Here is a 17,263-nt window from a genome sequence, read left to right as displayed (position 1 = left end):
CTTTTTTAATCCTTAGCATGGAAGAAATAGCTAAAGGCAGTCATACTATAAGTTACTTTTCCAATGTCTTGCAAGTACTTTTTGATTGCCCCATGGCCTATAAGTAAGAAATCCAACTACTTTTCTCTTTTTATTGTAATTGCAAAAAAAAAAAAAGAAATCTCATATTCTTTTTTAAAGGTTAATAAAGCTGAATACCCCACAGGCACTCCATGAACAACATTGTAAGAGCATTTTTTGTGTCAATTATTTGGTTGTGAGTTAAAGAATAAGATAGGTGAAGCTTTTTCCACTCAAATAAAGTGTTCCCTTTTATTAACTTTTGCTTAATTGCTTCAAGTCTTTGTGTTTATTGCTTAAGCACATAGCTTTCCTATTTGTTTTACTTTGTTGAATCTTGCCTGGCTGACAAGTTGTAACCCATAAATCTGATATATGGCTTCTTCTACTGTGCAATTAAAGTAGCTTTACTAAGACATAATAAGACTTCATCTTGTAAAGTAGCTAATCACTTTTGTCATAAAAAAATAAATTAAATCAAGAAAACCATTAGAAAGGATTATCACGGTGCTGTCTAGATCAACTTATAGGCATCTTGCTTATTTTATTGGGTATTTGTTATCCCATTAACATAGATATGAGATAACTTTGATATGCTTACTCAAGCCAAAGGTCTATCTTCACAAGGTAGCATACAAATTACCATTCCTAGATCCCACTTGTGGGTTTGTATTGGACATGCTGTATACCTTTGTCTACCAAATATTTAGGTAGATGTGAAAAGGTTTAGACAAATGAGAAAGAATTACCAAATATTTTGGTGGTCGTTCACTTCATTAACCGCTAGATTATATCATTGGGTTTAAAGGCGTGTTACTCTAGGCAAATATTATATCAATAAATTAGAGAGGGATGCTAGGTATAAAAGGAAACAAGCTGACCCTGTCACACATTTAAAGTCGTGCTGGCCTAGACTTAAAGCGGACATCGTCATTAATGGGCTGGGCTGTTACATATGGTATTTACAGCCACTCCACGTGCAACCTTGAGCAATGGTAGGACAAAACTGTAGATGTTTCCTTTTTGTTTCATATTCTTGCAGTATCAGTTAAATCAGAACCCTAGTATTCTATACAAGTCCACTACTAAGGGATGAGTCATGATATCTCTTTTCTATGGATTTTCCACTCAACTAAATTTGCCTACAAGTTGACTTGATACAGAGAGAAATTTAAAAAGATAAAAAGAGAACTAAACAAAGGTGAGTTTATTTTAAGGCCGAATACATTGACATCGCCTTTAACTTGCCAGTAAATTTCAGTTATACACTCGAATTATGATATGTTTTAATTGAGTACTTCAACTCATGATTTTTTTGCTCATGTTCTCAAGCATCAATTATATAGAAAAGTTAAAACACTCCTTTAATTATACACATCAACCTCAATTGGAACAAAGTTTAGGTATTACGACTTAGTGAGGTCAAGATGTATCATATTTTAAATGGTTTAACTTGTTTAGGTAAAGATGCTTTAGAATATTCGCAAAAGCTTTTTCAAAATTTTGAACTAGGGTGTCTAATAGCTAGGACCACTTTATCATGTGTTCAGGTGCTGAATCAGAACATACCCTAGTTCGAGTATCTAAATGAAATTTACTCACAAAGTTTAAGGACTGTCCATGTATTCAGCCTAATTCTGAATGGTTTCTTTATGTAATGTCATGCCTTAACCAGGTGAACAATGGCTTTTTCTTGGCCCCATTCTTTATAGTAATATTATTTTAACATTAAAAAATACCCGCTTAGAATTTCATTCAACTTCCTTTTTTGATTTCCACAATGGAAAAGATCCCTCTCTCATTCAGAAAACACAAGCATCAAAAGCAAAAGTGAAAAGATTACATTCCAAAAGCAACCAAAAAGCAAATTCACACTTTGACACCAAACATGTATATACAGTCAAGATCCTATTTTTATACTCTCAATCTCATGCATTCTTGTTCCTCTACATTCCCAAGTTTGTTTCTTGGCCTTTACCAAAATGGCAGAAATTGTTCTTGCTGAACCAATTCAAGAAAGTACTGCTAGTACCAGCAGGAGAGTTTATACCACAAGCAATGAAAGACAATTCACTAGATCAATCACTTACGGGCGTGACCATGTGCCTGAGACCTTTGATAGTGAGAAGTTACCAGTGACTTTGATTTCAGAGATTCAAAGATTTCTTCGAGTTGCTAATCTTATCGAGTCAGAAGAGCCTCGAGTGGCTTATCTTTGTAAGGCTTTATCTAAAATTTTCTTGTATGATAACTTGTTTTAGTTGTTATAGTGAAAGTGGCAGAGTGTCATTCTTGTCTGTGATGGGTTGTAAAAGAGATTATTAGTATAATTCATTGAATTCGAAAATGGAGTTCTATTATGACATGTCCGTTTGTATGAGAAAACAGTCAAAGTATACACAAACTAGATATTTTCCAATTCAACTTTTCCAATACATTTCTCTTAGCTCCGTCCCAAAATAAGTGTCGTTTTAGCTCATTTCATGCACATTAAGAAAAATAGTAAATACAAGGTGTAGTTTACTATGTTACCCCTATTTATTAGATTTTTCTTGAGAATTGAGCTATGTTACCCATATTTATTAGATTTTTCTTGAGAATTGAGCATTATTAATAAGAAGTAGTTCTTTAATACTCTTTCCATTCCATATTAAGTGATTTTTTGAGGGATTTTTCATTGTTCAAAATAATTGAATTGTTCAAAGTTTAAGATAGATGTTTGAAATTTTTTTCATATTTGTCCTGAAATTTTATATTTTTTAGGAGATAAATCACACTACTTGCAAAGCTATATTTATGATTTTAAAAAGGCCAATAGTGGAAAGTATGGTTCAAATTATGTCCTTGAATATTTTTCTTAATATGTGTGCATTGTCTCATAAATTCACTTAATATGAAATGGAGGGAGTTTAAGGATATAGTTAGAAACAATTGTTATTTTTTGTCTTGAATTCCTAAAACGACTCTTATTTTGGGACACTTTTTTTTGGGACAGTGTGAGTACTATGTAAAATATTCTCCAACTTGTTTGGGACTGAGACGTAGTTGTTGTTGGGGACTTGTTATAGTAATATGTAAGTTTTTCCATTGACCATAAATTGTGGTCACAATTGTGGAATTTGAATTCAATGTGAATAATTGTTGGCTATTTGAACATTTATGTAATTGTTCTTCTAACAGCCTGTAGTTCTCTCTTCAACCATGCGTTTTTCATTTCCTGCAGTAAGGTGGTTGTTTGAACTTACAGTTTGATTAGTAAACATTTTTGTATTGTTGAGATTTTACATATCACAAACAGTATGAACTGATTTTACACTTAATCTTTGCTAGTTTCTAATTTAGGAATAAATTTTTGAGAAATGTAAAGAGTGAATAGTAAGCATGTGCATTGGTGAAAATTCTTTTCTCATCTATACAACCATAATGTACACAGAGGAAATGAATGGCCTAAACAAATATTATTCATAATTTGGGTTTCTCATTCTTCTTCTTGATGTTATAGTACTTGACTTTCTTTTTGGTGATAAGTGGTTAATCCAGTTTTCTTAAGCAGGTCGGTTTCATGCTTTCGAAGTAGCACATAACTTGGATAGGAATTCAAATGGCCGAGGAGTACGACAGTTTAAAACTGCTCTTCTTCAACGGCTTGAACAGGTACACTCTTATGGATTTTGGACCAAGTCTTCTTTTACAGTCCACTAAGAGAGATTGAAATGTAAATATCAGTTTTTGCTTCAATTCTTCGTGGTCCACTTACAATAGCACCATTTCATTTCATCCCGAGACCTACCATCACAGTTGATAGTTTTTGTAAAATAGTTTCGTGGTACTTCATTTCTGTCTAGATTCATGCTATTGAATTGCCATGTTGTCTAATTTTATGAACTATAGGATGAAGAAGTTACTCTCAGGAAAAGAAAGGAAAGGACTGATTTACGTGAACTTAGACGTGCTTATCGTGAGTATAAAGACTACATCATCAAACATGGTGGAGAGAGAAATCTCGAAAATAGGTAATGATTCCACTCAGTTAGGAATTATCTTTGTCACCAAGAATGCTGCTGTCCTTAAAATCATCAGTAACTTTCAGTAATATTCGTATTCTGTTCTCTTACTTACACAGAGAAAGGCTGACTAAAGCACGTGTTGTTGCTTCAGTATTGTTTGAAGTATTGGATACAGTTTCCAGAGCAGCAGGTGTTCAGGTTTTGTTTATGCGATTTCCTTCTCTTAGTATTTTGATTAGCTCAATCGTTGGTTTACATGCTAATAGAAACTTCTGCAAGTCTTCTTATTAGGGTCTAGCTGCGAGTGAGAGTAGCGATGCCAAATCTGAACTATTTGTGTCATATAACATTCTTCCTCTTGATCAAGGAGGAATTCATCACGCAATCATGCAACTCCCTGAGGTATGTATAGATAATTATACGAGTTTGACTGTGGCAGTTGCTTCCCCTTTTTTCCCATGTTAGTGAAAAAAGCCTATTTACTGGCCAATTTTGTTTTCTTTCCTTCCCTGTGGCAGCTCATATGTAATGAGCTTAATGTTCCACAGGTTAAAGTTGCGGTTACTGCAGTTCGCGATGTTCGTGGTTTGCCTTTCCTGGAAGATTGTCGAAAACAAGAAACCAACCTGGATTTGTTCAAGTGGCTCCAGTTTTGCTTTGGATTTCAAGTACTAACCTTTCTAGAGTTTTCAGTTCATATATTCTCCGTTCCACCGCCATTTCTTTCTTTATCCATTTTTGTTTGTGTCAACATTATCAAATCTGGAAATTTTATCATTTCTTATGGACTTCACAACTTTCTAAGTCAAGCATGTTATCCTCCCTATCTATGGCATCTATAATTAATATCACTTTTCTCTTATCAGAAAGGGAATGTGGCCAACCAGAGAGAGCATTTAATTTTATTACTTGCTAACATGCATGTTCGGCAGACTCAGAAGCAAGTATTAGTACCCAAGGTGCTGTACTAACGTTTACCCGGCTCTTTCAAGTTTAGGTGTCATTTTAATCGGCTTTGTTATGCTTACTTTCCTGGTATTAGCTAGGGGATGTTGCTGTTGATGAGCTGATGAAGAAGTTTTTTAAAAATTATACAGATTGGTGCAAATTTTTGGGACGAAAAAGCAATATTAGGTAAGATAATCTGTGAAATGGTGATAAATTTTGAATTCTGCTGCTTTCTGAAGTTGTTGTTGCTCTTCTTACTTCATGTCACTCTCTCACATATTTTTCGTTATCTTATTGCTCTTCAGGGTACCATATCTGAAACAGGAGGCCCAACAGTACAAACTTCTGTATATAGCTCTTTATCTTCTAATATGGGGAGAGGCTGCTAATTTAAGATTTATGCCAGAATGCTTGTGTTACATGTTTCACCATGTAAGCTGAAAGTTTATGCCATTTCTATAAAGGCGACTCTATATAAGATTGACTAGCAGGGCAAGTAGTTTTGTTTTTACTCTGAAATCTGTCTTTAGAGGTTCAAATACTTGCATAAGTTCCATCAGTCCATTCTTCAACCAATGTGGGACTCTATAACCAACTCTAACACCCCTTCACGTTTAGGCCCAAATGGACCACGACCGGAAGCCCAAATAGGGATGAACATGGTTCTGATACCATGTAAAGACATGACACTTGAGTCTAAGACAACCCCAAAAACTAGCTCATGAGGGGAGGATTGCCAAGTCTATATACGTAGATCACCAGTCCATTCCTCAACCGATGTGGGATTCTAACCCACTCTAACACCTCTATTTTAAATACAATGCAAATATGCTGAAAAAAATATATACTCCCGTGCAGATGGCATATGAGCTGCATAGCATGCTAACCGGTGCTGTAAGCATGACAACCGGAGAAAAGGTCATGCCAGCATACCAAGGAGATTCAGAATCTTTTCTCAACAATGTAGTGTTTCCGGTGTATGATGTCATATATAAGGTACTTCAAGGTTGGACATGCATTTACCTCTGATCTCCATAATTTCAGTTTCTAACCTTGTCCCTAAAACACTTAAGGAAGCAATGAAAAATGGAAAAGGAACAGCTGATCATTCAACATGGAGGAACTATGATGATCTGAATGAATTCTTTTGGTAGAGCTAACTTTCTCTCAATGCCAATCTTATATTTCAGTTGAGTTACTCCTAAATATATCAGGAATTTGTTGTGGTCCGCTGGTTGCTTCGCTATTCCAGGTCTCCAGATTGTTTTCAAATAGGTTGGCCCATGCGTCTGGACCATGATTTCTTTTGTGTAGGATCTCCAAATAATGTCAAAGTTAAAAAAGAAAAGGCTCCTGTTTCCAACCTTCAAGAAAACAAGGATGCAAATGAAGATGAAGAAATGGGGGTAAGTTACCCTGTTCACATTTCAAATTATAGTAAATAGTGTATATAGACACAAGAAAGCGTCCTGACATTTCATTGATAATACAAGTTTGCTTTTTTTCTCGTATTTGTATTGTTAATAGCCCTTTTCTGTAAAATCAAGAAAAAATGGGCTCAAAACCTTTCGATCGCTCAATGTCTATATAAGGTCTATGGGAAGGGGTACATGTCTTTTCTCTTTCAATGATTCAGCCTTCTGTCTATCAACGTATTGTAGTCCTGTTTGTTATGTGTAGCATTGTCACATATTAGCTTGAAAGGTTCTCTGTATTGGTTCAAACGACTCGTATATTTTATGATTTTATCAACTAAAATGGTTATTATTTGTATTGTAACTACAATGGAAACCTTCAAAAAGGAAATGTGAGTTAATATATGCTCTAAGGTGGCTTTTGATGTGGCAACATAAGTAATTTGCTTCTCGCATACGTGTGTGTCCGTCTTTACAATGAGTTGAGCTTGTTGCAACACCAGGACTAAGCACGTGCAATATCAATTCTTTTGTCCTTATGTTTATGATAGTAAATTCCAAAATTGAAGGGGAGCCTCAGAGCAATGGTAAAGTTGTCTTCGTGTGACCTATAGGTCACGGGTTCAACCTATGGAAGCAGCCACTAATGCTTGCATTAGGTTAGGCTATCTACATCACACCCCTTGGGGTGCTGCCCTTCCCCAGACCCTGCTAATGCGGGATGCTTCATGCACCGGGCTGCCCTTCTAGTAAAATTCCATAATTACAGTTTCATTCTGTGATCTTCAGATCCTAGTGGATGAACGGCGTGAGCCAAAGTGGCCGGGGAAGACAAATTTTGTAGAAGTTCGCTCATTTTGGCAGATTTTCAGATGCTTTGACAGGATGTGGAGCTTTTTTATCCTATCACTTCAGGTGTGTTTGTGTAAGAGAAGATAATAACAATAGCTTAAGTATACATTCTTACCAAGCTCCATTTTCTTTTCTTCATTTCTTGACTGTTTTCTTTTAGGCAATGATAATTATGGCATCTCACGATTTGGAGTCTCCTCTACAAGTCTTTGATGCAACAGTACTCGAGGATGTTATGAGTATCTTCATCACTTCAGCGGTTCTTAAACTTTTAAGTGGTCTGACTACTAAGTCTCTTGTTATTTTATTGTCCACCTTTTTCATATTTTATAATCTACTTCCGTATCATAACTTAAGCCAAAACGTATGAAGAGATTCTCATTCTTGCAGTTATTCTGGACATCATCTTTACATGGAAAGCTCGATGTACAATAGACCCTAATCAAACTTTGAAACATGTGCTGAGGATGGTTGTTGCTATGTTGTGGACCATCATTCTTCCCATATATTATGCTAGTTCTCGCAGAAAATATACTTGCTATTCAACACAAAGTGGGAGTTGGCTTGGAGAGTGGTGCTATTCTTCCTATATGGTTGCAGTTGCATTCTACTTGATGACCAATGCAGTTGACATGGTTCTATTTTTTGTGCCTGTGGTTGGAAAATATATCGAGACCTCCAATTACCGGATATGCATGTTCTTATCCTGGTGGACTCAGGTAAACTTTCACTGCCCTGATCCTAGCATGCACAACTGTGTTGGATAAAGGAAGTCCAAGATTAGGGCCTGTTTGAATATAAGGAAAATAGTTTCTTTTAGTTATACATTGTGTCAATTATTCACTTTTCTTAGTTTTCAAAATGCAGCCTAAGCTATATGTTGGGCGAGGAATGCAAGAAAGCCAACTCTCCCTTCTGAAGTATCTCCTACTACTCCTACTCTGAGCCTATTTTTTTATTTGAAGTAATCTCTTGATGGGTTTCTCATTATGCCTTATTTCTGATTTTAGGTATACCATTTTTTGGCTGTTCTTATTAACAAGCAAATTGATATTTAGCTACACATTTGAGGTGAGTCGATCTAAGCCTTCTTATTGGTTTAAAAGCTAGTTATAAATCTAAGCCTTCTTATTTGAGATGAAGAAATAGTTTTACTTATGCTCTGCAAGACTTTGGAACAAAAGTCTTTTCGAGTTTCAATTGGAATGTGTAGACATCTGTGCCTACAAGCTAGTTAACTTTTCATGAAATATCCAGATAAAACCACTTATATCACCTACAAGACAGATCATGGCAATCGGAGTAAAAAGTTATGACTGGCATGAGCTTTTCCCCAAAGGTAATTGTCTAAACCTTTTTATCTTCTTGAGTAGCTGAAGAGCGTACATATGTGAATCCTTTGAATGAATTTTTTCCAATTTAGTTAAGAGCAATGCTGGAGCAATAGCTGCTATATGGGCTCCAATAGTACTTGTAAGTTATATATGTTTGCATCTTTTGTTTCTGAAGCTTCATATTTTCTTTTTAAAAAAAAAATCTTCCGTGCTGAATCTTGTTGTTACAGGTATATTTCATGGATGCACAAATCTGGTATTCTGTCTACTGTTCCGTCTTTGGCGGAGTGTATGGAATCCTCCACCATCTTGGTGAGGTGAGTTTTTTTTAGTTAATTTTTAAGCCACTATATGGACACTCTCATCTCTTTTGTTTACCACAGATTCGGACGCTAGGAATGCTGAGAAGTAGATTTTACTCATTACCTGAAGCTTTCAGTGCTCGTCTTGTCCCACCCAAAGCAAAAGATTCTAGAAACACCTTAATGAATTGGCTCATCCCTTTGACGTTCCAATTCCAAAAGGTTTTTACCATTGAAATTTTTTAAGTTTACTTACTAATTTCTTTATAATTCTATCTCATCCATCCGGAGTTACGTTTGGCAGAACTTTCACTTATCAGAAAGGGAAAAGAGCAATGTTGTGAAGTTTGCTCTCGTGTGGAACCAGATCATCAGTAGCTTTCGGGAGGAGGACGTGATAAGTGACAGGTTAATTATTTCTGTCTAGCTTATTTGGACATGCTGTTCTTTATAAAAAGCTATATATATATATATATATATATATTTCCTTTGCAATTTTCAGAAAATGCCTCCAAGACATGCTGTTCTTTATAAAAAGCTAAAACTTTTGTGTAATAACTGACAACAGGGAGATGGATTTGATGAAAATACCTGTATTACCAGAATTATTCTCTGGTCGTGTTTATTGGCCTATTTTTCTTTTAGCAGATAAGGTACCATGCTAATCTTGAAGCTTTGTCTAGTTTTGGTATTAGCATTGATTACTGTTTGACTTATCGTCCATCTTCTGGTAGCTTGCAAATGCATTATCTATTGCACGAGACTATGAGGGAAAGGATGAAATGCTTTTAAGAACAATAAAGAAGGATACATACATGTATATGGTTGTGATAGAGTGCTATGAATCACTGAAATACATCCTCGAAATTCTTGTTGTTGGTGACCTAGAGAGAAGGTAATTTTTGACTATTATTTCAAATGCAATTTATTACTCCCTCCGTTTCAATTTGGTTGTCTTACTTTCCTTTTTAGACCATTTCAAAAGAATGTCTCTTTCCTTTTTGGGGAACTTTTTAATGTTAATTTTCCACCTAGCATTTTTAAAACAACAAGATTAAAGGACATTTTGGTAAATTTTATATATCCTTAGTTTAAGACCATAAGATTCAAAAGTTTTCTTTACGTTTTTAAACTCCGCGTCAAGTCAAAACTAGACAAACAAATTGCAACGGAGGGAGTACTGAAATCAGTACTAGTGACAGTGCTTTCTGCATTTTCTCTTTTTTCAATTTTAGACTCCCATTCATGACATGGTTGTCCACTTTTCAGGGTTATTTCTGGTATCTTAGATGAAATTGATGAAAGTATTCAAAAATCAACACTTCTCAAGGACTTGAAGATGAGCGAACTGCCGGTTCTGTGTGATAAGTGTATTACTTTACTTGAACTTCTGGTAAATTCGCAAACAAACATCAACCTTTTGCTCCCTTCCTATTACCAATCTCTTCATTTGTCCGACTCATGCTTTCCATATTGACACATTGGTTTATCAAGATTGAGGGAAATGAAAGCCTTCATAACAAAGTCGTATTGGCAATTCAAGATATCTTTGAGCTTGTAACAACCGATATGATGTTTAATGGGTCAAGGTTAGATGCCTAAAGAATTTCAAGTCATAACAATTCTTATATTTATGTTGTGTCTAATCAACCCTTCGTGGTTGCAGAACGTTGGAGTCACTTGATGCTCACCTGCATAGTGGGGAAGAGGTTGCTGAATATTTTGTCTGGATTGAAGCACCACTGTTTGCATCTAAGGATTCAATCCATTTTCCATTGCCAGATAGTGATTCCTTATTGGAAAAGGTGGTTCCAAATACTTTACTACTTATGGTTTACTTTACTTATAGTGTACTTGTGAGTACTTATAGGCATACCTAAAAACATACGTGTAGCTGCACAAACCTATTGCAAGTATGGAGACTGATTTAGTTTCAATTGTAGATCAAGCGGTTTCGTTTACTGCTTACTGTCAAAGATAAAGCACTGGATATACCGACCAACTTGGAGGCTCGCAGGAGGATTTCCTTTTTTGCCACTTCTCTGTTTATGAACATGCCAAATGCTCCAAAGGTGCGGAACATGTTATCATTCAGGTCAGATCTCATAACATTACTTGATACTTTTGTCACTTGCATAAAATTCCTACCCGTATGTGGAATTCGGTTTCATATCATCAGAAAAAATGTACATACTCCACCTATTAGGCATATATCTGATGTACTGATATCTGGCCGATCATACTTTTGAATCAGAAGGGACATTTCATGAAATAGCAGTGTTTCAATTTAAAGTTCATCCTTTGTGACATGACCAATATTTAATAACTCACATGGACCCTGAGAAATAAACAAATGAAGTAAACCTGTACAAGTGTAACAGCTTACGATGAGTATCAACTCTTAATACTTTTGTAAACAGATTTCAACAAGTAAATCTACTTACAGGGACATGTTTACTTTACAGTGTTCTAACTCCACATTTAATGGAGGAAGTCAAATTTTCAAAGAAGGAGCTCAATTCAAGAAAACAAGGGGTCTCTATCCTTTTCTATATGAAAAAGATATTTCCAGGTTGCCACGACAAAACTTCTCTATGATTTTAGAGAGTGAGAGAGAGCTGCTTCCATCTCATAAGTTTTGATTAACTAAATATTTTTATTAATTATACATTCTCAGATGTATGGGAAAACTTTTTGGAGCGCATGGAAAGGGAAGGAATAGATGAATCTAGTGATGAAATTGAAGAAGAAGAGAGAAATTGGGCTTCTTTCCGAGGACAAACTCTAAGCAGAACAGGTGGATTTATCTTTCCTCTAAAAGTTATTTCTATATAAGCTGAAATTTAAACTTTGTCCTTGCTAGAAATGTTCTTTATATGTTTTGTTTCATTAACCAAAACAGTTCGAGGAATGATGTACTACAGGAAAGCGCTGAAGTTGCAAGCTTTTCTTGACATGGCTGAGGATGAAGGTTTGTCATATTCAGATATTTTGATTTTCTCCCTACCCCGATATTCGACTCAAGTGAACATCATCTGCTGGTTTCCGTCTTTCCGCAGATATCCTCCAAGGTTATGATGCAATTGAGAGGAAAAACGATACATTATCAGCTCAACTTGAAGCCTTGGCAGACATGAAATTTATACATGTTGTGTCTTGTCAAATATATGGATTACAGAAGACTACTGGTGACCCTCAGGCCCAAGACATACTTAATTTGATGAGAAAGTACTTTTTCCAAGTGAAACTTTAATCCAGGGTACTTTTGTACTTGAACAGACGTTTTTCATCAATTTAATCGTGTTATTTTATCAATGTGTTACTTAAAGGTATCCTTCTTTGCGTGTTGCTTATGTTGAGGAGAAAGAAGAAATTACGGCAGACAAGCCACGAAAAGTTTATTCATCTATTCTAGTTAAAGCTGTTAACGGTTTTGATCAGGTATGGAATCCTCCAAGCGGTTGAATATATTAGATAGAAAAATTGCTTCGATAGTGTAATTACACCATGCTTTTCAGATAGGAAATGATTTTTTACCCCATTTTTGTGTCCATGCACTGTGACATTTTATTAAGGTCAAGGATTATAGTTGTGTTAGTTGCAGAGTCTCGTAGTTAATAGCTGGATTTTATCGAAAGAGACTTATTTTATGACTCGTAGGTCCAAATCTTTACTAAATGCAAGTTCTTATATGTCTTCAATATACAAAATTTTGTCCTGTTTCAAAATTTTAACACATAACTTGAGGTAAATAAAGGTATCATTTACCGAGATCTCGATTCCTAGTATCATCATCACTTGTTGAACTTTTTGTGGTTAATCACTTTGACTACATACTCTATATGCTTAGAAAGTTCAAAAAGCCGTCTTTTGCTCAATACTTTTGGATACTTCACTGTCAATATGCACATAGCTGCTCAAGAAAATGCAGTAAGGAAGATCTATCTGTTTGTTTTGTGTCGTGTGTCAAAATGAACGATGTCTTGTAATTTTAAATTTTTGGTCTATGTTTATTCTTACAGATCTTTTTCAACTGTTGTAGGAAGTATACCGCGTAAAGCTTCCAGGTCCACCAAATATTGGAGAAGGAAAACCTGAAAACCAAAATCATTCCATAATTTTCACACGCGGTGAAGCTCTCCAAACAATTGACATGAACCAGGTATTCACTAGCCTTAGCATTTGAAAAAAGAATAGTCTCACTCTCATATATTTTGTTCTAATAGCTTTTTTTACAGGATAATTATTTAGAAGAAGCTTTGAAAATGCGAAATATCTTGCAAGAGTTCCTGAAAGACCATGGTCGACGTCTTCCTTCAATACTCGGCATGAGAGAACACATATTTACAGGAAGGTTAGCATCTAAGGATTGTGATTATTGTGACCTGATTATGAAACTATATAGTACGTTTACCCCAGTAAATGGCCTGATTTACTCTTTCATACTTTGACTATCTGTTTTCAAATTGTCTAAGAAATTAGGCTTGGGAGAACCTAAACCAACCACCATTTTGTTACAATTGGCCGATCGTTCTATAGCTAGAGCTGATGGTATTATTGAGGATGTGTTAATTCAAGTAGGATCACTCATTTGATTTTGTTGTATTAGACTTTGAGCCTAATCCAGAGGTTCTCACACATATACAAAGGATCAATAAAATGGCCTAATTCATATGAATTATAACGTAATTCCTAATTTAGGCCACACCCATGATCCTAACCCCCATTGATTATGAAACTATATAGTACGTTTACCCCAGTAAATGGCCTGGTTTAATCTTTCAGACTTTGACTATCTGTTCTCAAATTGTGTAAATTTTAGCATTTGTGGTTTTCTCTAGCTTCTTTTTGTTAGTCTTAAAATTTTCAAACCTTTAGTTTCAAAATTAAATTGCCAATGTTCGTAATCAATCTTAATATTGTTTCAATTAAATTGCCAATGTTCATAATCAATCTTATTATTGATCTTTGAAACGAATGCCATCTTTAAGCTATGAATGTGAATTAGGAATTCCTTGTATCAACTGCATTATCAACAAGAATATTTTTGCGTGTTATGCAGAACGAGTTAACTCTAGAAAGAGGAAAATAGTTATTAAAAGAAAAATAAGACTAAAGAAGAGAAATTCTTGAGTAAAATGCTAAAGAAACTCTCATCCTGATTGCAGTGTTTCTTCTTTAGCTTGGTTTATGTCCTATCAAGAGACCAGCTTTGTCACCATTGGCCAGAGGCTTCTGGCTAATCCACTCAGGTAATTTAAGCCCTATTTTTACATGCTTAATTTTATGTAATAGTGGTCAATTAACTAATAAGGAAATTATCTATGGGGGGATAAAAGATTAGTTCTAGATTCCTTTGAGTTAATGGTAAAACACATACCTAAACTATCACATTTTTGCGAGGTTTTACCTCAACTATCACTCCCTTTGTATTAAAACATGCCTTGATGTTGAGTTGTCCTACACGCGCCTGTTGTCGATTGGGAACAAATATTTGGCCAACTCAGCATCGAGGTGTGTTTTAATACAAAGTGAGTGATAGTTTTAGGTAGGTAAAGAGGACAACGAATAGTTGAGGAATGAAACTCACGAAAAAGTGATCATTTAATTGTGTTTTTGACCATTAACTTTATTCCTTTACAATGTCACACGGTGTTTTTCTTGTTTAAAAGCTCCTTGCATAAAAGAAACAAGAAATATATAATGTTGTGTTCAGATTGCTTATAGTAATTTTTCCTTTTCCATCGGAAATTTCAGGGTCAGGTTCCATTATGGGCACCCGGATGTGTTTGACCGCGTATTTCATTTGACAAGAGGTGGCATTAGCAAAGCATCTAAAACAATCAACTTGAGCGAAGATGTTTTTGCAGGTTTTCCTGTTAATACAAAATGTTTATTTGACATCATTGAGTTGTATAGATAAGAAAACACATGACAGTATCTGATGTAATGTAGGATTTAACACGACTCTGAGACGGGGACATGTCACATATCTTGAGTACATGCAAGTTGGAAAAGGTCGTGATGTAGGCCTTAACCAAATTTCAAAGTTTGAAGCTAAAGTTGCAAATGGAAACAGTGAACAAACAATCAGCCGTGATATGTACCGCCTTGGCCATAGATTTGACTTCTTTCGAATGCTCTCGTGTTATTTTACAACGGTTGGCTTCTACTTCAACAGCCTGGTAACTACATTAAATCTTATAAGTTTTCTTCTTTTGCCTGTCTTTGAGCATGGAATTTGTTTATTAAGTCACTAATATGCTATGTCTTGATATGCTGATTTATATGTCTCTTTTAATCCCTGCTGTCAAAACTTTGCAGATATCAGTGATTACGATTTATGTGTTTCTATACGGTCAGCTATACATGGTATTAAGTGGTCTACAAAGAGCGCTTCTCGTTGAGGCAAAACTGCAAAACATAAAGTCACTAGAAACAGCTCTAGCTTCTCAATCCTTCATCCAGCTTGGACTTTTAACGGGGTTACCAATGATCATTGAGTTGGGACTTGAACGCGGGTATCTTAATGCCCTTAAAGATTTTGTTCTCATGCAACTGCAGTTGGCTGCTGTTTTCTTTACTTTTTCCTATGGAACAAAATCTCATTACTATGGCAGAACAATTCTTCATGGGGGTGCCAAGTATAGACCTACTGGTCGTAAAGTTGTGGTTTTTCATGCCAGCTTCACTGAAAACTATAGGCTTTACTCTCGGAGTCACTTCATCAAAGGATTTGAACTTCTGCTTCTGTTAATTGTTTATGATTTGTTCAGGCGATCATACGAGAGCAATTTGGCATATGTTTTAACTACATATGCAATATGGTTCATGTCATTTACTTGGTTGTTTGCACCATTTCTGTTCAATCCTTCTGGATTTGATTGGGGCAAGATAGTCGATGACTGGAAAGATTGGAACAAGTGGATTAATCAGCAAGGTGGTATAGGGATACAACAAGATAAAAGTTGGCAATCTTGGTGGAACGATGAACAAGCTCATCTTCGTCATGCAGGGCTATTTTCGCGGTTAATTGAGATACTCCTTTCACTAAGATTTTTCCTTTACCAATATGGACTGGTGTATCACCTTGACATATCCAACCAAAGTAAAAATATTGTTGTCTATGTGCTCTCATGGGTTGTCATTGCTTTTATTTTCCTCTTGATCAAGGTAAGCTTCTTCCTGCACATTGCCTTCAATTTTCAAAGTCTCTTTACAATGCTGACATACCTCCCAAGACCCCACTTTGCGGGACTACACTGGGTATGTTGTTTCTTGCTGAATTTTCCTTCATGACACAGATGCTGAATATTGGAAGGAGGTTTTTAAGCGCAAACCATCACTTAACTTTCCGGCTGTTTAAAGCTTTTCTGTTCCTAGGAGTTGTGGCTACTATTATTACCCTGTCAATCATATGTCATCTGTCTGTCAAAGACTTGATTGTCTGCTGTCTAGCTTTTCTACCAACTGGTTGGGGCTTGATATTGGTAAGTCCAGTATATGTTCTTGCCTATTTTGCTACACGATACTTTCTCCTCATCCTATTTTTTTGTCTCGTTTTTAATCTATTTCATTGGCGTACATGGTGTTGTTTTCCTCAGGTTGGACAAGTAATGAGACCCAAGATTGAAGGTACTGGATTGTGGCACTTCACTCGGGTGTTTGCTCGGGCTTATGACTATGGAATGGGTGTTGTTCTTTTTGCGCCTCTAGCTTCATTGGCTTGGCTTCCAATAATTTCGGCTTTCCAAACTCGGTTTCTGTTCAATGAGGCTTTCAGTAGGAGGTTGCAAATTCAGCCAATTCTTGCAGGAAAGAAGAATCATTAGTGATCTATACTTGAGTTTGCACTACATAACTAGCATGTACACATATTTTTCTGTTACTGTAGAATAGCAAAATAGTAGTAGAAACATCTTGTCATGTGGATATACTCCATTGGGAAAGCAATAGGTTATATAATTCTTTCATTTACAGGTATAGTACTATAGTAGGCTATTGTGCATAGACATTGATAAATACTACACATTCTTAAAATCTAATCCTTCTGAAAAGTTATGATCTTTTCATCTAAGTGTTCAATCACACAGAATAATTGCACCATTTATGTCATCCTACCTTAGGTTATGAGGATAAGGAATAATAATCTCGAGATAAAATATTAAAATATGGGATTGTTTTATCTTGCATTGAGTTTAACTTTTGATTCCTGCATAAGCAAACCAAATACATATTATCTATTATATCTCGAATATCCTGATTTTGGTCCAATGAACTATATACCTATTAATAAAAGTATATTCGCTTAAGTAATTTCCTCATTACCAAATCCCCAATCATAA

General features: G+C 35.5%; 1 protein-coding gene across 1 annotated transcript; it reads left to right on the top strand.

The window, feature by feature from the left end:
• The first annotated feature begins 1,724 nt into the window (after positions 1-1,724).
• LOC129893415 (putative callose synthase 8) lies at positions 1,725-16,995 on the top strand. Its single transcript, XM_055968940.1, has 41 exons — positions 1,725-2,277; positions 3,614-3,714; positions 3,952-4,073; positions 4,184-4,265; positions 4,359-4,469; positions 4,616-4,735; positions 4,934-5,026; positions 5,110-5,201; positions 5,321-5,447; positions 5,874-6,011; positions 6,089-6,165; positions 6,268-6,421; positions 7,220-7,345; positions 7,443-7,560; positions 7,673-8,001; positions 8,150-8,202; positions 8,293-8,353; positions 8,540-8,621; positions 8,706-8,755; positions 8,847-8,933; positions 9,000-9,140; positions 9,223-9,326; positions 9,487-9,571; positions 9,653-9,813; positions 10,188-10,311; positions 10,413-10,507; positions 10,585-10,723; positions 10,862-11,013; positions 11,384-11,490; positions 11,596-11,715; positions 11,821-11,889; positions 11,978-12,146; positions 12,248-12,359; positions 12,961-13,080; positions 13,157-13,272; positions 14,087-14,170; positions 14,676-14,788; positions 14,874-15,103; positions 15,243-16,091; positions 16,223-16,408; positions 16,523-16,995. Exons 1-41 carry the CDS (start codon positions 2,043-2,045, stop codon positions 16,748-16,750), a joined length of 5,862 nt encoding a protein of 1,953 aa, XP_055824915.1. The 5' UTR covers positions 1,725-2,042; the 3' UTR covers positions 16,751-16,995.
• The last annotated feature ends 268 nt before the right edge of the window (positions 16,996-17,263 follow it).

The sequence above is a fragment of the Solanum dulcamara genome, chromosome 6 (genome assembly GCF_947179165.1).
Source record: "Solanum dulcamara chromosome 6, daSolDulc1.2, whole genome shotgun sequence".
Lineage (NCBI taxonomy): Eukaryota > Viridiplantae > Streptophyta > Magnoliopsida > Solanales > Solanaceae > Solanum > Solanum dulcamara.
Note: the sequence above shows the minus strand (reverse complement) of the source record. Positions and strands in the feature narration are given on the sequence as shown.